This window comes from Zea mays, chromosome 10 (assembly GCF_902167145.1).
Source record: "Zea mays cultivar B73 chromosome 10, Zm-B73-REFERENCE-NAM-5.0, whole genome shotgun sequence".
Lineage (NCBI taxonomy): Eukaryota > Viridiplantae > Streptophyta > Magnoliopsida > Poales > Poaceae > Zea > Zea mays.
This window is the reverse complement of record NC_050105.1, coordinates 12437137-12460359: the sequence shown is the minus strand read 5'-3', so window position 1 is coordinate 12460359 and position 23223 is coordinate 12437137. Positions and strand designations below refer to the sequence as shown.

Genomic DNA, 23223 nt, shown 5'->3' with positions numbered 1-23223 from the left:
CCGCCGGACACTGTCCGGTGCGCCAGCCACGTCATCTGGCCGTTGGGTTCCGACCGTTGGAGCTCTGTCTTGTGGGCCCGCCTGGCTGTCCGGTGGCGCACCGGACAAGTCCTGTAGACTGTCCGGTGTGCCACCCGCGCGTGCTCTGTCCTCTGCGTGCGCAGGCACGCATTTAATGCGTTGCAGTCGACCGTTGTGCGCAAAGTAGCCGTTGCTCCGCTGGCTCACCGGACAGTCCGGTGTGCACCGGACATGTCCGGTGAATTATAGCGGAGCGGTTTCCCGAAGCTGGCGAGTTCAGAGTCGCTCTCCCCTGGGGCACCGGACACTGTCCGGTGGTGCACCGGACAGTCCGATGAATTATAGCGAAGCGTCTCTGAGAATTCTCGAAGGTGAAGAGTTCAGCTTGGAGTCCCCTGGTGCACCGGACACTGTCCGGTGGCACACCGGATAGTCCGGTGCGCCAGACCAGGGCGCCTTCGGTTGTCCCTTGCTCTCTTTGTTTGAACCCTTTTCTTGGTCTTTTTATTGGCTTAGTGTGAACCTCTGGCACCTGTATAACTTATGAACTAGAGCAAACTAGTTAGTCCAATTATTTGTGTTGGGCAATTCAACCACCAAAATCAATTAGGAAATAGGTGTAAGCCTAATTCCCTTTCAGTAGCCCCGAGCCTTCCAAAGAAGTGTTTTGACACTTGTTTGGAGATTCTTCTGTTCTTTGTGCAGATATGCCACCTTTCTCTAAGAAGTGGAAGATCTTGTTTTTCGATGGGTGAGCGCGAGCGCACCCATCGGGTGTAGCCTTCGAGGCCTCGAAGGAGTAGTTGACTCCTCCGAGGTCTTATTTTTTTCCTTTGTAGGCATCGTTGACTTCACCCGTCACCTGGCCGTAGCCTAGGTGCGAAGGGAGCCTCCGAGCGTCTACGTTGGATTGCTAGAGTTTCCAACAAGTTTGTTGTAGCATGGGTGCAAGGGTAGCCCTCGAGCCTCTACACTTGGTGAGAGGACGATCGAGGGGCGCCTTGACCTTTTTGGTGGTACAACTCTTCGTCGCCTTTCCACAAGGAGGAAGAGGGGGAAAGCACCATGCTACCGTCGATGGGCAATGGGCATGACGTTTCTAGTGAGCTGTTAATGGGTAATCCGAGCGGAGGCTCGAGCTCCATTTGATAGGAGTCGGCTAGTGGCCTGGAGACACGCCCCAAAAGTACCTGCGGGTGATTTGCCTGGTCCCGGACCCATTTGATGGGGTCCGAGGGCTCGATGCCTCCCTGATGGGACACCGCCACGAATAGCTCCCGGGGTCTCGAATATGTCTTAAGGTACCTCAGGATCATAGCCCGAGTGTTGGCCGTGTACGGACGTACCCATAGTCATCCCTAACTCCGTGCTCTAGGGCGACTGTCGAACCCTTCCGAGGGGCCAACCTACGAACCCCTGATCAGTAAAGGGCCTGGAGCCCATGTGTTCTGGGGTGGTTTCCCGAACCCTGTCGAGGGCTCAACCTTCGAACCCCTAAACAATATACGACTTCTCTCTTATTCTTTCGCGAGGAAGGAAGCCCGAGGAGGGGGTGTCCTCTTCCTGTTACCTGCAAAGGAGTGGAAAAAAGGAGAGAGAGAGGCACACCTTTTGATGCGTCAGTCTGGGGTAGTAAGTTTAGGTACTATTGCGTGTAATGTAGGTTTAGTGGTTCTAGAGTTGTCAATGATTGGTGAACTGGTGGATCCGTATGCACTCCTTTGGAAATATTACCTAAGTGGTACTTTTTCCCCATATTTCAAATACTCTGTACAGTACCCAATAAGTTATTGGGCGTTGTCTTAATGATTTTTGTGCCAACAGACTTATTAATAGTACCCTTTCTTGAGAATGTCAATAAATTCCAAAATTGATTTCATCGCCTAGTAGCTACGACCATTTTTTAATCGATACTGCAATAGCTCTTTGGTTAGATATTGGAGCAACATTACCCATTGATAAATCCTTAACTTTAGGTCTTTTTTAATTTAGGGATTTTTTGAGTTGATTCATTCCACTGCGAAGTCTCCTGCATGGGTATCTAGGAAATAGTTACTTCCAAGTGAATCTTCCCTAGATACCTAAAATCTATTTTATTATGATCCATTTTGTGAAAATATAGATTATGCTAAAGATGCCAAATTGCTTTCTTTTTTCTTTTTATTCTAACTCAAAAAAGAAGAGGAAAAATTGCAATGATTTAAAGTGAGAACTTGTTCTTAAGTAAATCAATTGGAAGATGCTTCTCTAGAGTGTCACATATTAGTAAAAACAATCCGACCTTTTTTATAGCTTGTTCGGTTGCTCGTCCTCCTTCATCTAGGGAGTTTGTATTATGTGGGAGCGCTGCGCTGCGTGTGACTTCCTATTGCGTTGGGCTCGGTGGGTTTCTTATGGCCCATCTGTGGTGTAACGACCCATTGTTAGATGAGACATGGAGAAGAGAGAGACCTATGCGCTTTGCACGTGACGCACGCCATACGAAACTGGTGTTTTAAAGGAGTAGAGATTGAACTCAAAGCATATCGTATTACTAGGTGAGTGCCCGTGCATTGCAACGGGAATATATAATAGGGTCAATTCCCTGTATGCCATCGGAAAATATACTCGTTACTTGTGTGCCACTAGCCCCACATGTCATACACACACAAAAATGTACCTATATACCACTCAGTGGCACACAAGGAATAAATATAAAATCTGATGGCATACCATGAATTTTCCTATATAATACCACGGTAACTTATATACAAAATATATGTTATACTGTCGTGAGAAAAGGTTTCATAATCTGTTTGTAATCCCGACCATACATAAATTTTGTTATTTTAATCTAGCTCTTTCACCACTACATTGTGATCATCAGTATCATGCAGACTTTGATATATGCCACGATTTGCATGGTCTCGTCATTGGAGAGCACGTTCCACACCTGGCGGAAGAAGTTCCCTCGTACATCGTCAGTCATCAGGCACACACCACCATACGCGCTTGCTTAAACAAAAGGCAAGTGCGTGTTTGCGAAGAGTATTAAAGGCAGACCGGCACAAAAGCTACCCCGACGGTGGTGAGGATGACGAACTGATCATTGTTGTCTGTCCTCCTCTACGTCACCTCCGGCGCCGAGATGACGCCACAGTGTTTGATATAGTAGTCGTCGAACGCGTGCGACATAGCGAGTACCGATGACTCTTGGCTGAGCTGCCAGACGAAGTGCACCCCGGGCTCATCAGCGAGGTAGTACATCTGGCTGTTGCACCACTGGATGCGCTACTCCTCTACATACATCATATTCGAGGACATCCACACAACGTCAGCAACGGCCATCGTCCCAGCGCACAAGAATTCATAGTCGGTCAGTAGCGACTTACGTGGTAGGTTGGGCTTCAGGTGGACGATAAGCTGGACAGCGTGATGGCGCCGTCGTTGGATGCGGTGCCTAGAACAACCTGAAAGTCGCCGACGTTGGCGACGACCATAAGGCCCCCTGTTTGACGATGGACAGCGCGGTGCAGCCGCTCTGGACCGCATCTAAGCGGCGGCTGCGCCGGAGCCTGTCGTACACAGCGATGCATGCGGCCACGTAGGACTGCTTCTAGAGGTCAGACTGACAGTCGCCAAGCTTCTTCTCGTCGTCGATGAGCGACACTAACGCGAGCACCTTCTGCAAGTGGTGTTTGTTCGGGGTTTCCAAGTAAGAAACGTGGATTCATCCTTGGCGTTGGTTTATGAAAATGACTCACAAGCCAGATACATAGAAAAATATTACGGAGAATAAATGCCATGCATGCAAAAAAAATGAATTTAATTTGAAAACATGATTCAAACAAAAGAAATTGCATGCAAGGCTCTTATTTAAATACTACTCCCTCCATCCAAAAATATAATTCAAGAATCTCGGTGATACTTATCTACTACTATGCATTGTGCAAGGGTAGCAGTTGGCCTTGGCGAGAGATGCAGTAGTCTAGTAGATATTTTTCCTGTCATAGATATAGACATAAACACACATGTGGTGCAGTGGTAGCTACTAGTCGCATTTGTTTGAGGCGTCGCGGGTTCGAATCCCCTTGGGGCCATTTGTATTTTTTAGACGTGGTTGTACGAGGGAATAAGAATGAGAGAAGGCTTTGCGGAAAGGGGAATAGGAAAGGCAGAACAAGGAATGAGAATGACATAATAGGGAATGATGGCAAAACATGGGAATGAGTTGAACAAGGAATGAGAATGACATAATAGGGAATGATGACAAAACATGGGAATGAGTTGTGCGGGGAGGGGGACAGGAAGGGGAATAGGAAAGACAAAAAAAGAATGAGAATGACATAATAGGGAATGGTGGCAAAACATGGGAATGGGCTGTGAGGAGGGGGAATGAAAATGACAGAACTGGAATGGTGGCAGAATACGGAATGAGGGAGGGTGAATGAGAATGACAGAACACGGAATGACAGGTCTTACAACCTTAATAAGTAATAGAGATATTTTAATACATGGCACTAAAAAGCTTTGTTAAGAGCTATCTTATACACATTTTAAAATCTGATGAGTTATTTAGAGAGGTTGACTTTAATCTAGTAACTGGCTCATATCATTGTCGATGCCCTCATAGATCTAGTCCTGTTGTGATTTTCTAACATCTCTAGAGTCTAGAGCAAGCTATTTCTTTTTCCTAAAAAACGAATCTTGCATTAATGAGGTCTGCTAAACTTGTTTGTCGTGATGGAGTTAGGCTATTGCAGGCATGTGCCCCAAAACAAGAGTAGAGGCCCCAAAGAAAGATGGATATCGTGGCAGGGACTACGTGATATTTGTTTGGAATTATAATTTAATATACAGATTATATAATTTAACAACTTTTAAACTAACACTTAAGGAGTGTTTGTTTAAGATTATAATCTACCCAAATTATATAATCCAACAAATTTTGAACTAAGTGTTAGTTTAAAAGTTGTTGGATTATATAATCTGGATAGATTATAATCCCAAACAAACACCACTTTAGTTAAAAAATCGTTGAATTATATAATCTGGACAGATTATAATCTCAAACAAACACTCTCTAAGCTACATACACATGCATTCACAAAAAAATTATAAAACTAATGATTTTAACTAGTATATACACCACCTATAAATTGTTATAAATTTATCACACACTTTTAATACATGTGCACCCTGATCTGATTTACTTTAGCTTCATCACTCTACCATGGTTACCTAAAATTTGGTCCCTATAGTTAGAACAAAAAAAGGATTCACAGTTTTTTTGTGTGCATTTAGTCGTCAAAAAAGTAAAACAAAAATCATGTGTGTGTATATTCTAATTCTATTTCTATACTATACTTAAAGTACCAGTTTCAACGGTTGTCCCGCGTCATCTTTTTACAAATAACTCCTCATAACTATTTCAAATTAATCCGATGCACGTCTATAGATGGCCAAACGGTGGCCCGGCACGGGCCAGACACCCGCGGGGCACAACTCTGGCCCAGGCACGTCATGCCGGCCTGCTGACTATGCCGGGCCAACCCATTAGCCTGTCGGCCCATTTGTTCAAATTAATCCGCACGTCTATAGATGGCCAAACGGCGGCTCGACACGGGCCAGACACCTGCGGGCCACAACTCTGGCCCAGGCACGTCATGCCGGTATGTTGACTGTGTCGGGCCAACCCGTTAGCACGTCGGTACATTTGATTAAATCAACATAAAATGTTAAAAACATTAAGGTGGGAGACACTACTGAAGTTGTCAAACCAGTAGAATATCATACTCAGATGTTTTTAATATTGAATATAAATTGTATATATGTATATACGTTTTTTTAAAATAAAAATATATAATCGTGTCGGGCCGGGCCAGCACTACGGGCTGAGGCTACAACCGAAACACGTCACGGCGTTCTTGGCTCTTGCAAGCATTAGGTCGTTTCTGAGACCACAGAATATAAATTGTATATATGTATATACTTTTTTTGTAAAATAAAAAATATAATCATGTCGGACCGGACCAGCACTACAGGCCGAGGCTACAGCCCAAGCACGTCGTTCTTGGCTCTTGCAAGCATTAGGTCGTTTCTGAGACCACATTGGCGCAATGGACTCCATGTTGTTTGAGGTTGCTGAATTGGATGGAGTAACAATGATTTATCACACTAATAGTAAAATGAAAGGTTATTTGTTGGTTTTAAACATTAGTAATTTCTACGAAGTAACATAATTTATATGGAGCACATTCAGTTTTTATTAATGCCTGACTTTAGCAATCACTCCATATTTTGATCTATCTTTTTCATAAGTTTGAGTTCATGTGACTTATTTTAGAAACTTGAGCTCACAAACTTTCTCTTATTTGATCTCTGTATGGTGGAATTATGTCATTTTATAATCTTTGTTCGTTCAGTTAGTCATTGTGAACTCTCTTCTAATCGCTCACTTCATTAGCCGTATTGTACCAAGACATATTACATGGAGTAAATAATAACATCAGTTAGCCAAATCAAAAAATATTATATAAAAAGCGGAGACAATCAATAAAAGAATCTTGAAATGTTTTTAGTGGATAGTTTACATGGATTATTCTAACGATAGGGACACGCTGGCCTAGTTGTCTGCTTCCCTTGGTCATCGTATCTGCAGGATGGGCTTCTATAGCGTCAGGAGATACATTCGTTTGAAAACTTACACCAGTTAGATACGGCGGCAGAATCTAGCTGGAGTTGCTTGTGCAATTTGTCTATACTTCTCCATTATTTTACGTGACTGAATTTTAAGATGATTTTAGATAGCACCAACAACTAGTATAAATATATTATTATTTTATAATTTATTAATTGTTTTTTATGTTCTAATATTTGTTTATCTTCGTTTGGCTATAGAAAACTATAAATTGTTAATTATCTTTACGTCGGCATATATCAAATTCTATCGGATTTGTGGTGTTATATTGAACAAAAAAACAAAAACTTTGATATAAGATATACATAATAACCATTGCAAAAAAAAAACTAAAATTCAAACACCAAAATTCTAGCAAGTCCTATTTTTCTAACAAATGTACATACGCAGTCTCTAGATCAAGCAAACCAAGCATCTCCACGCAAACTGAAACTGTTGTTCAAACACGCAGTCTCCACTTCCTCACCTACCACGAACCCTAAAGTCAACGTGGTACATTTTTTTTACCTATTGATCTAGTATTTATATATAAACACCACAGCGCATTTTTAGCAACAAGCCAAACTAGCACACAAGCGAAACTTGTGACCGAAGTGGCCACTGATCGACGGCCCGCATGGAGCTGAACCTCGTGTCATGGGTGTCGTCCCTCCTCCTCCTGGCGCTCTCCGCCGCGTATGTCTACTACACGACGAGGCGCCGGTCGCCGCAGCGGCTGCCTCCGTCGCCGCCGGGTTGGCCCGTCATCGGGCACCTCCACCTGTTGTCCGAGATGCCCCACCACGCGATGGCCGAGCTGGCGCGTACCATGAAGGCGCCACTGCTTCGGCTGCGCCTGGGCAGCGTGCGGGCCGTGGTGATCTCCAAGCCGGAGCTGGCACGCGCCGCGCTGACCACCAACGACCCGGCGCTGGCGTCGCGGCCGCACCTCCTGTCGGGCCAGTTCCTGTCGTTCGGGTGCTCCGACGTGACGTTCGCGCCGGCGGGGCCCTACCACCGCATGGCGCGGCGGGTGGTGGTCTCCGAGCTCCTCTCGGCGCGCCGCGTGGCGACCTACGGCGCCGTCCGGGTGAAGGAGCTCCGCCGCCTCCTCGCGCGCCTCACCAAGAACACCTCCCCGGCGCAGCAGCCCGTGGACCTCAGCGAGTGCTTCCTGAACCTGGCCAACGACGTGCTCTGCCGCGTCGCGTTCGGGCGGCGGTTCCCGCACGGCAAGGGCGACAAGCTCGGCGACGTCCTCGCCGAGGCGCAGGACCTCTTCGCCGGCTTCACCGTCGGCGACTTCTTCCCGGAGCTCGAGCCTGTCGCTAGCACCGTCACTGGCCTCCGCCGCCGGCTTAAGAGTTGCCTGGCCGACCTCCGCGCGGTCTGCGACGAGATCGTGGACGAGCACATCAGCGGCAAGCGCCAGCGCATCCCTGGTGACCGTGAAGAGGATTTTGTCGACGTCCTGCTCCGAGTCCAGAAGTCACCAGATCTGGAGGTCCCACTCACCGACGACAACCTCAAGGCCCTCGTACTGGTAGGTACCTTTGCCACTCCAGTCCCCATCCTCCTCCTCTAGCGAGCTTGCGCGTTGAATTCAATCAGGACTTGAGAATCAGACACGGTGATGCTGACACGCCATTACTCCTGAGTCTATATTATTATATAGGAGTATACATTAATGAATCATTAATGCTTTATCATGATCTTACCACTATAAATATACTAATACTAATATACAGAAATTAACAACACGGTTGATACCGCAGGACATGTTCGTGGCCGGCACCGACACGACGTTCGCGACCCTGGAGTGGGTGATGACGGAGCTAGTCCGGCATCCACGCATCCTGAAGAAGGCGCAGGACGAGGTGCGGCGTGTGGTCGGTGGCAAGGGCCGCGTGGAGGAGTCGGACGTCGGCGAGCTCCACTACATGCGCGCCATCATCAAGGAGACCTTCCGGCTGCACCCGGCCGTGCCGCTGCTGGTGCCGCGGGAGTCCGTGGCGGCCTGCACGCTCGGCGGCTACCACATCCCGGCCAAGACCCGCGTGTTCATCAACACCTTCGCCATGGGCCGGGACCCGGAGATCTGGGACAGCCCGCTGGAGTACCGGCCGGAGCGGTTCGAGAACGGCGGCGAGATCGACCTCAAGGACCCGGACTACAAGCTGCTGCCGTTCGGCGGCGGCCGGCGGGGATGCCCCGGCTACACCTTCGCGCTGGCGACCGTGCAGGTGTCGCTGGCCAGCCTGCTGTACCACTTCGAGTGGGCGCTGCCGCCCGGCGTTGCTGCCGAGGACGTCAACCTCGACGAGTGCTTCGGCCTCGCCACCAGGAAGAAGGAGCCGCTGTTCGTGGTCGTCACAAAGAGCGAGGCCTACGAGTTCAAGGGGGAGGAGCTTAACGAGGTTTAATTAATAAGTGTGATTAGATTATGTATAATAAGTCTTGGCGTCTTGGTTCCAAATAAAGTTTGATGATTATTAACTTTATTGTTATTTTACAGAGCAAGTATTTTGGCTAGTGTTCTCTCTTGGGGCGCTAATAGACAACATTGTATTTTTATTTCTTTTTGTAACGTAGCGGTTTGCGGAATATAAAAAGGATGTACAAGGAGGGCGTATGGATGTGGCTACATTTTTTATAATGTTTGGATGAGAGTCACGTGGGGATGAGGTAAACACCGGAATAATTTTTGTTGGCGGCGTGATCCTAAAAAATAGAGGGGCCTGAGCACCCGGGTGGCGAAGAGGAAACGGGCCAAGGGATTCTCCTGTCCTCCCCGCCTCGGTAAATGTGGATGAATGGAACACATAGCCTGGGTCGATAGGTGCTCAAGCGCCATCATTGTCGTCCCTATGCCGCACTGACCCCTGGCTGCCATAGCCTGGGTCTCGGCGTGGCTCGTCATGTTACGGGGTCTATAGACGCCCAACGCGCTCAGGCCTAGGCTCGATAGGTCATGAGTGTGCCGCAAGCCTAGGAGCTTATAGGTCATGAGTGGAAGGTGGACCGACTCACCCTTTGTGGCTCGCCGCCAGGCGCAGTTAAAGCGTCATAGTGGGTCAATCTCGGTCAGACGTGGAATCCACTCGAGTAGCTTCCCCTCGATCCGCTCGACCCCCCTGCGGCTGCCTCGCCCGACCCTCGGCTTAGTGCCTCGGGTTTATCAAGGGGTGGGTCCTTCCGAGGTGGCATTTCCACGTCCTACTGATTAGTGGGCACTAAGGGCCCGAAGATCATTTTCCCGACACTTAGATTGGGATCTTTGAGCCTATCCTTGCAATAATCAAGGGTACATGTTTTCTTAGGTGTTGATAGCCGTGATAGAGCAAAAGCTCCATTGAAGGGGAAAGACTTAGCAACAAACAACAACGAGTCCCCTTCTATGCAAAAAGGAATGTTAAAGAAGTTCTATAATGCTAGTGTGAGGATTACTAAAAATGAATTATTTGAGTAATTTAATAAATTGTTAGATCACTCCACCACTGATATGGACGAAGACGTACATTGGTCTTAAAAAGGTGAACAAAGCAACTGAAATCAGAAACAAAAAAGCGACAAAGAGGTGAAAGGGAAAGATAAGGAAGATGAGTAGTAGTGTATTAGTTAATTTTATAAATTATGTAATTTTTATTTATGTTTTGTGGTTTTATATTGAACTATATAAATTTTATTTAACTAGTTATGTAATCGGATGTATTTGTATTTTATTTTAATAAAACAATGTGTTTTATATTAACTAAAAAATTATAAAATAAATACCGACATAGCAATGATGTGATTATTGGCTGATATTAAAGTATATATATTGAAGGTTACATTTAATAATAGCCGGCAATGATCAATAGTATCACACCCGGTTTTGGAAGGTAAATCGAATGCGAACCATGTACGTGCCAGGATCAGAACTCACATACACAGCGATTACATAATTGGACATCATCATCACACAATGCTTGGATTAAATAGCGGAAAGGTACTTAGTTACATCAAGATGTCTGAGACATCCACAGAGTCTATTACATAAACATAGTGTTTAACAATAACATCAAAGTGCGGAGTAATGAAACGTAGAATGTAAGCCTACACATGCAGCTGAGTGGGGGTTTGCTACTAAGATAAACTAGAACTCATCGTATTATTGGAACTCCTCGAAGTCATCTATGTTGCCAGCTTCACCTCCTGAGCACCGAGAACAATGGGGACAACCTGGGGTGGGGTGGTTTGTAAAGAAAGGCTGAATACACTTCAACATACTCAGCAAATGTTCCGTTTGGCTAAAGTGGACTAGCTGTATGTGGAGTTAAGGTTAAGCAGTTGCTTTTAGTTGGTCAAGTTTTATTACTATAAGTAGAACCAAGTTTTAGTAATAACCCAGTTATTACCCAGAGGCACTCCCTCCAAGAGGAAATACCAGAGATTACGATTATAATCACCATTGTTAATCATCATCATCATAAAAGTAACCATTGCTTCTTCTAATCGAAGAGGATCCCAAGGCTGCTCATAACCGCGATCACGGCTGATATACCAGTTTCTAACACTCTGCAGAGGTTGCACACTTTACCCAGAAGCTGTGATTCCCATTCTTCCCGGGGTTCTAGCCTCCCCACTGATCACTACCAAGGTGACCTAGCAGGGTCTCACTACGTAGCCTTCACAAAGATTTCCCAGAGGACATAGCCGCCCGTTAGGTTTCTCCAGTTTGATAAACACAGTACATCTCCCCAAAGGAAGGGTGACTAACAAAACCAAATCAAAGAACCTCTGCAACCAGCCTCGGCAGAGCAAGTACTGTGCCCGGACCCCATTGACGGCCCTACGGCGAAGCCAACTACTCCTCTGGTTCCTCTAATTATTCAGCTAAGGGTGTCCCATTCCACCCTCATGGTTGCACTGTTATTGAAAGGGAATTAGGCTTACACCTATTTCCTAATTGATTTTGGTGGTTGAATTGCCCAACACAAATAATTGGACTAACTAGTTTGCTCTAGTCTAGAAGTTCTACAGGTGCCAAAGGTTCACAATAAGTCAATAAAAAGACCAAGAATGGGTTCATACAAAAAGAGCAAGGGAAAACCGAAGTGCTCCCTGGTCTGGCGCACTGGACTGTCCGGTGTGCCACCGGACAGTGTCCGGTGCACCAGGGGACTCCAAGCTGAACTCCTCACCTTCGGGAATTCTCAGAGGCGCTTCGCTATAATTCACCGGACTGTCCGGTGCAGCACCGGACAGTGTCCGGTGCCCCAAGGGAGAGCGACTCTGAACTCGCCAGCTTCGGGAATCCGCTCCGCTAAAATTCACCGGACTGTCCGGTGTAACACCGGACTGTCCGGTGAGCCAGCGGAGCAACGACTACTTCGCGCGCAACAGTCGACTGCAACGCATTAAATGTGCGCCTGCACGCGCAGAGGACAGAGCACGCGCGGGTGGCACACCGGACAGTCTACAGGACTTGTCCGGTGCACCACCGGACAGCCAGGCGGGCCCACAAGACAGAGCTCCAACGGCCGGAACCCAACGGCCAGGTGACGTGGCTGGTGCACCGGACAGTGTCCGGTGGCGCACCGGACTGTCCGGTGCGCCATGCGACAGAAGCCTTCACCAAACGGCTAGTTTGGTGGTTGGGGTTATAAATACCCCCCAACCACCCCACATTCAAGCCATCCAAGTTTTCCTTAATAAGGAAGTCCTCTTGGGTGTCCAAGAGATCATCCTTTTCATGAATAGCACTAATCAATTCATTTAATTTTTCTTTTTGTTGCATGTTTAGGTTGGCAAAAAGAATGCGCAAGTTATCATCCTCATTACTAGCATTATCCTCATCACTAGAGGTTTCATATTTGGTGGAGGATCTTGATTTTACCTTCTTCCTTTTGTCGTCCTTTGTGAAAGTTGCCTAGAGGGGGGGGTGAATAGGCAAGTTAAAACTTTTTCAACAAAAACTAGAAGCAAACTGGGTAAAACTGAATTGATCTCGAAATTCACCTAGTTAATTTTGGAAATGAGATGTTCTAAATGACCCACATGGTTCAAAGTAGTAGATCTGAGAAGGGCACTTCTCAAAATCCACACACCAAAAAGATATAAACAAATCTTTCACGGAATGGTGAGAGAACGACGAACACAAACAAACACAATGAGCAAGAACACAAGAGACACAAGATTTATCCCGAGGTTCGGTCACACCACCAAGGTGCCCTACTTCCTCATTGAGGCGCCCACAAAGAGCCGGGTCTCTTTCAACCCTAATCCTCCCTTTGCCGACCACAGAGGTCAAGCCCACACACTAATCTTTGCTCAAACGAGCGGGTAATACAAACTTTCTTGTGGTCTTCCACAAGATTTGGAGACTCACAAGAGACACCTAGTCGTCTAGGAGCTAGAAACTCCAAGAGTAATGAATCCACAAAGAACTCGATGTAGTACCAAAGCTCGAATCAAGAAGAGCAAGAGGGATTTAGAGATGAAGCACCAAAATCACAGCTCTTCAATCTCACTCAAAGATTTCTCTCCAAAGATTTGAAATGGGAGAGGCAAGAGGTGTGTGGGAGGTGTTTCTCAGGTTAGAAATGGAGTCCAAGTCGTGCTCTTCTGTGGAGGAGAGAGGTGGGAGTGAGTATATATAGGTGGGGCTCCAAAACTAGCCGTTTTTGACTTTTCTGCCCAAAAACCGGTTGAACCGGTCCCAAAACCGGTTGAACCGGTTTTTCAAAAAGCTGCGCACAGTTTTTTGGCTGACACAGCAGACTGGCAGAAAAAAGTGAACAGTGCAAAAACCGGTTGAACCTGTTTTAAAACCGGTTGAACCTGTTTCCACCAGACAAAAACCGGTTGAGTGTCCGGTTGAGTGTCCGGCTGAACCAGTATTTTCCAAAAAGGTGAACAGTGCAAAAACCGGTTGAACCTGTTTTAAAACCGGTTGAACCTGTTTTTCCAAAAAGCAATTTTGGCCAAGATAGACTTAAAAAGGTTGTACTACATACTTTCACTAAGGATTAACAAGGGTAAAATGGAAGTTTTAGATCAAGGATTTTGAGCTTTAGTACCAACACCAACCTTCTTTTTGGATCCCCCTTGATAGTATGACGATTCCTATACTCAAGTTAAATAAAATATAATTAAGTAAACTCCTTGAGAAATTGGTGTCTCATGTGTGATTTCTCCACGGCGTTACTTCATAAGGATCACAAACATCTTTGTCTCACCGTTTGAAGCAAACACAAATCGAGCCTGTGACTTGTGCCATTTCACCATATATGAGTTCAAATCATGGCTTCAAGTCACCTTACTGATGCATCAACATGTTGTAACTCTTCATAGCTGATTAGTTCATCGACTTAGTGCAAGTACTCTCTTCTTCACCTTAGCCATGGTACCTCGGTCTACAAGCCGTCGCTTGGCCTTCACCTTCGCTTAGTTCCTCGAAGCCCTTTCCTTGCTATCTTCACCCTATCAAGCCATTCTTGAGTCACATCTTATTGAGCATCCATTGAGAGAATCATTTCTTCAATATTGTGAACCTTGCTTGAATGTCATCTAGATATAACTGCTAAGATCAATCAAGCTCCAGTTTGATTCTCATATATTCATATATGGACTAATAGTAATATGGTCAAGCCAATTCACGATTCCTCATATCTTATTCACTTTGGCTTGACCAATCCTCTTAATCACTTCAACCTCTATTATGATCATATTTATGCATAGTGATTTCTCAGGACTTGTCCATATATTCAAACCAATATAGAGACCATATTATATCCATTTGCATTGTCTCACTGGTTATTTGACCTTGTGTTGAACCTTGTTCACTGATCATTATACACTATTCAAGTATGTTCATCATACTGAATTTCCTGTTCAACACTTAGCAAACTTGTTAGACCTTTAAATGTGTTGTTATCCAAATCACCAAAACTCACAAAAGGGATGAATGCACTTTCAATCTCCCCCTTTTTGGTGATTGATGACAACACATTGAAAGCTTACATAAGATTTGATAAATAAGATTTTGAATCCTATGATATAGTTTCCTCCCCCTAAATATGTGCATTTCAGAAAATACCAGTTTTGTACTCAAATACCAAAAGCACATATTTGGGTCAAAGTATGGAGATAACTTATATCATACTATTCATAGGGTGCAGTGTGTCATAAAATAAACGTGATGCTCATGACATAGTATGCACTCATCAACTTTCTACATCTTATTATTCTTATGACTTCCTTTTTTTAATTATTTCTCCCCTTTTTAAAGTCTTCTAACACTTAGTTACATAAGACTAAAGGTAAGCTTTAATGCAAAATTTCTCCCCCTTTGTCATAAATCTCCAAAAAAATATAAAGAATATAAAGGGTAGGAATTATGATTAATCAAGATTTGAACACACTATCATGAAAAGGGTCCTTATATGGCACAAAGGTAATGGAGAAGTGTCATAAGTGACGTACCTTTGCGTTTTACCTTTTCAAAGGGGTGTTCCACACTTGTGTTGTATTTAGAGTTCATTTTGCAATCTCTTGTTGGCATAATTGTGACATAGGTCCAAGATATCAAATGAATATTGCCATACCAATTGAAAGATAAATCTTGATACCTGGAGTCTAGATGTCACCTAGCATTTTCTTATCATAACAAGAGGCAGCATGAAAATTGCACAAGTATGAATTATACAACTAGTGATCATGTACGAAAAATATCAATTGAAAACCACCAATTGATACAATTTGATAGATAATCAAATCACTAATTGCATATTACACTAAGTTCTCCTCAAGTTTTAGTGCACACATATATATGAATTCAATTGATACCTGTTGAGAGTACTTATTTGCAACTTAAAGTACCATTAGCATAAAGGAGTATCAATTGAACATAATCATGCGACATAAGAAACATGTGCACTATTTAATCAATTAAGTTCTAGACAGGAGAATCTATAAGCTATGCTACTTCAGATATTTGTAATCCACAAAGATGTGATACATATTTACCAATTTTAGATGACGTTGGAGTAGCATATACAAGAGAAACTCATTCTCTTATGAAATGTATAGAAGATACATTTATTGGAGCAAAGAATCTTTGATACCCATCAAAATTTGCAGTGGAAGCGATTCTCTTTGCCCGAAGATTCCTTTCTAATTTGAGACTACACACATAATAGACTTGAAAATGAAGTTAGTCTCAAAGATTCAAATTATAGACCATTCTCCCCCTAAATGTGTGCATACAAGTGATGAATACTTGTTTTACCTTATGCACTTGGAATTGTGAGGTCAGGGGATTAAGTTATACAATTTGTACCTTGATACAAATAAAGTATGAAAATATGAAATTGCACCAATTGAAGGAATTACTCATAATCAAAAGGTATACTAATAGACATGATATACAATATTTTAAGCCAAGATTCTTGAGAAGTTAGCATGTTTGACTCATACCTCACTAAGATGACTTAAGACAAACTTATGACATCACCACAAGAGGTATTAATCAAATATCTAGAGATTCTATAATCATCACCACTAGTGCAACCTTATGGTGAGACTTAAGATATTGCATCTACATGCACACACTAGCATGTAAGAGCCTAGATACACAAATGTAATACAATAGTTCATGGAGTGACACACCTTTGTTCCATACCATATGGTCTTCATTATAATCATGAATTTCTATCTTAGCTTTTGATAAGCTTTACATTTCAAAGAGAAACTTATCCTTTTTAAACGATCAAGAGAAACTCATTCTCTTCAAAGAACTACACAAATTCACTAAAAGAAAATGTTAGTCTTTAAGGACACAAGATATAGAATGAGCTCCCCTTAAATGTATGCATCAAGTACTCGAATTACTTGTAACATGCACTTGATTCAATTAAGATTCTTAGAGGAGTTCATCATATATCTTGGTCAAGGCATAATATATTTGAAACAATTGAACTTATGCTAGAGAACACATATCATTTCCCCAATAGAAGTAATCCATGTGGTGACATGTGGTAAATATTTGATCATTTCCTTGGAACCACTTATCCTCATTTGATGTTCTCTTTTCACCAAGGTGTGAGACTAAACAACATGAACTTGAAAGAAATCATTAGTCTCACAAGATATAGGCTAAACTCTCCCTCAATTTTGTGCATGCAAGGGTACACATAGTACACTTATGCATATCAACAATATGAGGTTAAAGGAGATGTTTGCACTATATCTTGGTTTAACATAACATGCTTTACATAGATGATGAAAATTAAACCAATTGAAAGTTTAAGAACTGAAAGTATATCAATTGAAATTCTAAAGGGTAAAGCATGCTAATATGAACCTCAAACCTCATAATGAAGGATATCATATAAATATGTCACTACATCTTCATTATTTGGTTGACAAAAAGTGTAACTCCCTTCTTGAATCACTATGATTTCTTTTCTCTTTATGATTTCATCCAACCAGGCAATCTTGAACTTCATTCATCTTGGCATGGTTCAATCATACATGATATGAGACCCATTTGAAAGTCGCCTAGAGGGGGGGTGAATAGGGCGAAACTGAAATTTACAAATATAAACACAACTACAAGCCGGGTTAGCGTTAGTAATGAAGAAACGAGTCCGCGAGAGAGGGTGAAAAACAAATCGCAAGCAAATGAAGAGTGTGACACACGGATTTGTTTTACCGAGGTTCGGTTCTCGCAAACCTACTCCCCGTTGAGGAGGCCACAAAGGCCGGGTCTCTTTCAACCCTTCCCTCTCTCAAACGATCCACGGATCGAGTGAGCTTTCTCTTCTCAATCACTTGGAACACAAAGTTCCCACAAGGACCACCACAAGTTTGGTGTCTCTTGCCTCAATTACAAGTGAGTTTGATTGCAAAGAAAGGATCAAGAAAGAAGAAAGCAATCCAAGCGCAAGAGCTCGAAAGAACACAAGCAAATCACTCTCACTAGTCACTATGGCGTTGTGTGGAATTTGGAGAGGATTTGATCTCTTTGGTGTGTCTAGAATTGAATGCTAGAGCTCTTGTAGTAGTTGGGAAGTGGAAGACTTGGATGCAATGAATGGTGGGGTGGTTGGGGTATTTATAGCCCCAACCACCAAAAATGGCCGTTGGGAGGCTGTCTGTTCGATGGCACACCGGACAGTCCGGTGCACACCGGACAGTCCGGTGCACACCGGACAGTCCGGTGCCCCCTGCCACGTCATCACTGCCGTTGGATTCTGACCGTTGGAGCTTCTGACTTGTGGGCCCGCCTGGGTGTCCGGTGCACACCGGACAGGTACTGTTTGCTGTCCGGTGTGCCAGTATGGGCGCGTCTGACTTCTGAGCGCGCTGCGCGCGCATTTAATGTGCCGCAGGTAGCCGTTGGCGCCGACTAGCCGTTGCTCCGGAGTTGCACCGGACAGTCCGGTGCACACTGGACAGTCCGGTGAATTATAGCGGACTAGCCGTTGGCGTTTTCCCGAAGCTGGCGAGTTCCTGAGGCCGCTCTTCCTTGGCGCACCGGACACTGTCCGGTGTACACCGGACAGTCCGGTGAATTATAGCGCAAGTGCCTCTAGAAATTCCCGAAGGTGGCGAGTTCGAGTTGGAGTCCTCTGGTGCACCGGACACTGTTCGGTGCTCCCAGACCAGAGGGCCTTCGGTTGCCACTTTGCTCTTTTGTTGAATCCAAAACTTGGTCTTTTTATTGGCTGAGTGTGAACTCTTTACACCTGTATAATCTATTCACTTGGGCAAACTAGTTAGTTCAATTGTTTGTGTTGGGCAATTCAACCACTAAAATTAATTAGGGACTAGGTGTAAGCCTAATTCCCTTTCACCATTGAAACTCAATGATTGAAATAACCAAGACTCTTATATCCGTAGATTTTGAATCCATCTTGAAAGCACTTGGAAGGACCTTGTTCAAACACTTAGAAAAGAGAGCATTAAAAACACATGGGAAGGTTTCACAAATGATGATCCTTATATGTGGATGAAAATGAACCATCATTCTTGAAACCCAAAAGGATAGACTAAATTCCTTTAAATTAGTGCACACATATAGTTGATGTCAAAGTTATATGCACTATTGAACATTTTATAATGCAATGAATTTAATCTATACTATGGTACATCCCACTAAGGATAGAATACTAAAACAACTGAAGGATAGGAAGTTTTCATACCTTGGCCTCTTATCAACTTCATCTTACTTTAGTTGAATAGTATCCTTTAAGCTTGTGATTTATCCAATTTAAAACAAGCACCATCTCTTAACATAGATTTTCTATGGATAAACTCAACACAAGAGATGGCATTAGTAGCACAAGCACTAGTTTCTTATTTAGCAACCCTTTTTTTATGTGGAAGGCATGTGAGTTGCTAAAAATTAAGAAACCTCATAATATGGACTAAATTTCTCTTAATCCCTTATACACAATACATTATTGAATGACATAGATTTAGATATGCATGGTTATTCAATGAAGTCCAAAGGTCTAATTTAAGCCATATTATGGTGAGTGTCTAATATGGAAGAATCAAATCCAAGTTAATTAGAGAGAGATAATACATCACATAGCTTTGAATTATTGATCATATGATAAGATTCATTTTTCTTCCAATTGGACCTTTATTTCATAATCAACAACTGATGTATGTCCTCAGGTGCTTCTTCTTCCTTAGTGGCTACACAAGTCACAAAGGAGATAAGATTTTTAAAAAAATATGCACTTGAGATTCAGTTGTTACCACCATTGCTACTATCTCCAAATATGATTTATACATTCATTATCGAACACCCAACTTGATCCATTGAAGGAGTGATCCTGCAAAACAAGTTTAAGCTTCATATCTTGGTACCCAATTTGAATTGGGTCCTTTGAGATTAGTAGTAAGAGCCTTGAGTACCCACACAATCCTTATTGTGGCCTTTCTCTTTGTGTAGGCACCCACATATACTTGACAACCATCTTACATGGTTTCAAGTCAATATTTAATCACACAGATAAAAGCAAGAGTTAAGAATAGAAGCCTTTTCTCCTTTTCTTGATACATCATTATGTTGCCTTCTTGATGATGAACCTAGCTTGACCTTGGGTGCACCTAGCTTATCAAGGTTAGTCGCACAAGCATTCATATCATAAAGACAAGTTATGCATGGAATTTACAACTTAGTGATCCAATTCAATGTGAGGCATATGGATACCGATTGAAGTAGATTCCTAAGATATCAAAATATGGGTTTCCAAAATTTAGAGAGTATGGATCACTAATTGTACCTTTTACAGTTTAAAAATCATATCCATGTTAGTGCATATGTATGTGATGAATATCAACAAAAAGATTCTTATGCACTTTTAGAATTAATCGATAAGGGAATTTTAAACTGCATCAAGAGTAGCTATTTAGAAAACAAAGATTACAATCCATATGAATGAGATACAAATTTACCATTTTGGATTGTCTTAGTATAGCTTACTCAAGTGAAACTTATTCTCTATGACACAAGATATATAATGTTCTCCCACTAGATATGTGCATCAAATATTTGAATGACTTGCCACATGCACTTTCAATTCAGTTAAGAGTCTCATGAGGAGTATATTACATATCATGGTCAAGGCATGACAAATTTGCAATAAATTAACTTATGCCTAAGAATACTTACCACCATATAGAATGTACCATTTGTTATACCAATTTGACAGATCTTACTATCTGTGGTGGTGTCACCTTAGTATTCTTCTTTTCATCATTTGTGGAGACTTCCTTCTTAGTTATCTCTTTTCCTTTTAAAACTAGTCGATAAAACACTTTGAAAAGAGGTATTAGTAGTACAAGGAAGTATTTAATGAATGATGATATCTATATATGAATGGCAAACAAATCATCATTTTTGAGGCGTAAAGGCATAAATTAAATTCCTTTTAAGTTAATGCACATGGAGCAGTGAATTCACAATATGCATTAATTTACAAATTTAAGTCAAAAGGAATTTAACCTTCATATTGACATTCCTTTTCATAGAATATATTATTACCAATTGAAAGAATGCCACTTGGAAGGAACTACTATTGATCAACTACCAATTGAAGCAATTTGTTCCATACCTTTGCCTTGAGCATTCCTAATCTTTCTTTTAGGTGAAGATTAACCTTTAAAGCTTGTGATTTTACCAATTCAAAGAGCACAAGCTCTACTTATGAATTTCCATGAAATATCTTAAAAGAGATTGTATTAGTAACACAAGCAATAGTTTCCTATTTAGCAACCTCTAGTATATGAATGACAAGAAGGTTACTAAAACAAGGAAACCTCATGATATGAAATAAATTACCCTTACAAGCATCATGCATAACATCAATTGTAAAAAAGATGAAAGTAGCATGATTATTTAATTAAGTTTACATGGCAAGTTTAATTCATAGCATGGTGAGTGATTAATGGAGAAGACTCAAAACCAATTTAAACAAGAATGAATACATCACATAGTATTGGTTCGATCTTCTTTGAATGTTGAATGGCACACTCCATTTGGGAAACACATTCTCATGTTGTGAGACTACATAAACACTTAGATAGAAACATTAGTCTCACAACTCTAGTCATATAGAGATTTCCCCATTTGGTAAGTGCTATAAGAATTTGAATTTCTTACTTAGCACTCTATTCATTTAAGAACATGGGATAATACTCTTTATGTCTAGGTCATGGCAATAATATGATGATTAACTTGAAATATGCCACAAGATACATACAATCAATTTAAATCATGTAGATTGTCACAATATAAAAATATGAACTTGCAATCTACCATATAATTAGATCCTTTCCAAAGCAAGGTAAAATCTTTTAAGTTTATTCTCAAGTGCTTCATTGTTCCTATGTGGCTACAAAAGACACAAAGGAATATACCAATTAAAAGCAATGTGCACTTAAGAATTAATTGTTACCATCCTTTGGATATTACTTGGTTGTAGGCCTTTTGCTTGATTCCCACAAAGGTTAATCCTTATTCCCTACAACACAAGTTCTTGCTAGAGATGAATATGAAGTTAGTGATATAACAACTCAATTCATCTTTGGGTCAATCTTAAAGGATAGACAATGTAAGATTGATAGCTTGAGATAAAAATTGAGTTAAACCGCTCAAGCACCCCAAAGCTTCATATCATCTTTGGGTACCTGTAAAACTTATTAAGTACATTTTGGTACCCATTTTTGGATGGGTCCACCAAGGTTAGCTAATAAGTACTTAGGCACCCAAATGGCCTTTGTGCTAGTTTTAGGTGAACTAATTACCTTTCTAGCACAAATGTCATTTTTGGGTCTCCTAAGCGAATATGAATGAATTGACATGGTAGGCTTAGGAGTTTTACCCTTTGGACAAACCTTGAATAGATGACCTTTTTCACGGCAATTGTAGCAAATGCGATGCTTGTCCTTGCAATGCATTTGCCTTTTGCTTTCATCCTTTTTGATGGTCATCTTTCTTGATCGTGCAAGGTCTTGATTCTTCATGTGGGGGCATGAATCAATTTCATGGCCCTTCTCCTTGTATCCATAGCACCTCCTATCGTTTCTCTTTGATCTTTCTTTGTTGAAGCACATAGGTACATTGTTAGAGCAAATCATATGAGCATTAATTTTCTCACCATAGATTTTGCTCATGCCCTTCTTGGAAAGCTTGGTATTCTTTTGAAGGGGTTTTGTGCATGCTACGGTTGTCCCCTTCTCAAGCTTTTTCACCATATTATCACGATTATCTTGAGAAGGTTGAGCATGACACTTTCCCTTCAAAAGAGTTAAGCTCCTTCTTAGCCTTCCAACTTCTTCCTTGAGCTCTTTATTTTCTTGTGTCATAGAAATATCACTAATTCCTGAAATTTCTAGCTCAATGGAAGATTGACTTTCTTGAGAGCAACATTTGTTAGCACATGATAATATAGTTTCTACTTGAGTACATGTGCATATGTGAGGTTGGTATGATTTCAAATTAGTTAACACAACCTCATGAGCCATTTCTAACATGATATGTGAATCCATAAATTTATTATGAGAGCACACAAGCATATCATGTTTTTCTTGCAAAGCTAGATTTTCAATATTTAGCCTTTCTATCGTGTTCTTGAGCATAGCATTTTTATTTTCTAATTGAGCAATATATGATGAATGATTAACAACTTTAATTTGCTCAATTGAAATATCTTCATACCTTTGGACCAAATCATCATGAGAGCACTTTAGCTTCTCATGCTCTTTGGTCAACTTCTCTAAGTCTTCGATTTTTCTGATGAGGAAGTCTTCTTGCTTATGAAGCATTTCTTTTTGTTCTTCCGCTCTTTTCATGAGTTTGAGCAAGCTCATCCGATGTTTCTTGCTTAGCTGAGCGAAGAATTGTTGAAGATCATCCTCATCTTCACTATCACTTTCTTGCTCCTCCTCATCCTCACTTTCGCTTTCACTGTCACTCCCATTAGCGATAAAGCACATATGAGAAGTGGATTTGAAAGACGAACCTTGTGAAGAGGTGGATTCAT

At 42.2% G+C, this 23223-nt stretch overlaps 1 protein-coding gene across 1 annotated transcript; it reads left to right on the top strand.

Moving 5' to 3' along the window:
- The first annotated feature begins 7026 nt into the window (after positions 1 to 7026).
- On the top strand, positions 7027 to 9339 carry LOC103640866 (tryptamine 5-hydroxylase). The gene is made up of 2 exons (XM_008664320.3): positions 7027 to 8222; positions 8455 to 9339. Exons 1-2 carry the CDS (start codon positions 7317 to 7319, stop codon positions 9100 to 9102), a joined length of 1554 nt encoding a protein of 517 aa, XP_008662542.1. The 5' UTR covers positions 7027 to 7316; the 3' UTR covers positions 9103 to 9339.
- The last annotated feature ends 13884 nt before the right edge of the window (positions 9340 to 23223 follow it).

Bases quoted from the DNA above. Each gene is read 5' to 3' on its own strand.
- LOC103640866 (XM_008664320.3), top strand. From the start codon at position 7,317: ATGGAGCTGAACCTCGTGTCATGGGTGTCGTCCCTCCTCCTCCTGGCG. The intron at 8,223-8,454 runs GTAGGTACCTTT...TTGATACCGCAG, and splicing joins ACCTCAAGGCCCTCGTACTG to GACATGTTCGTGGCCGGCAC.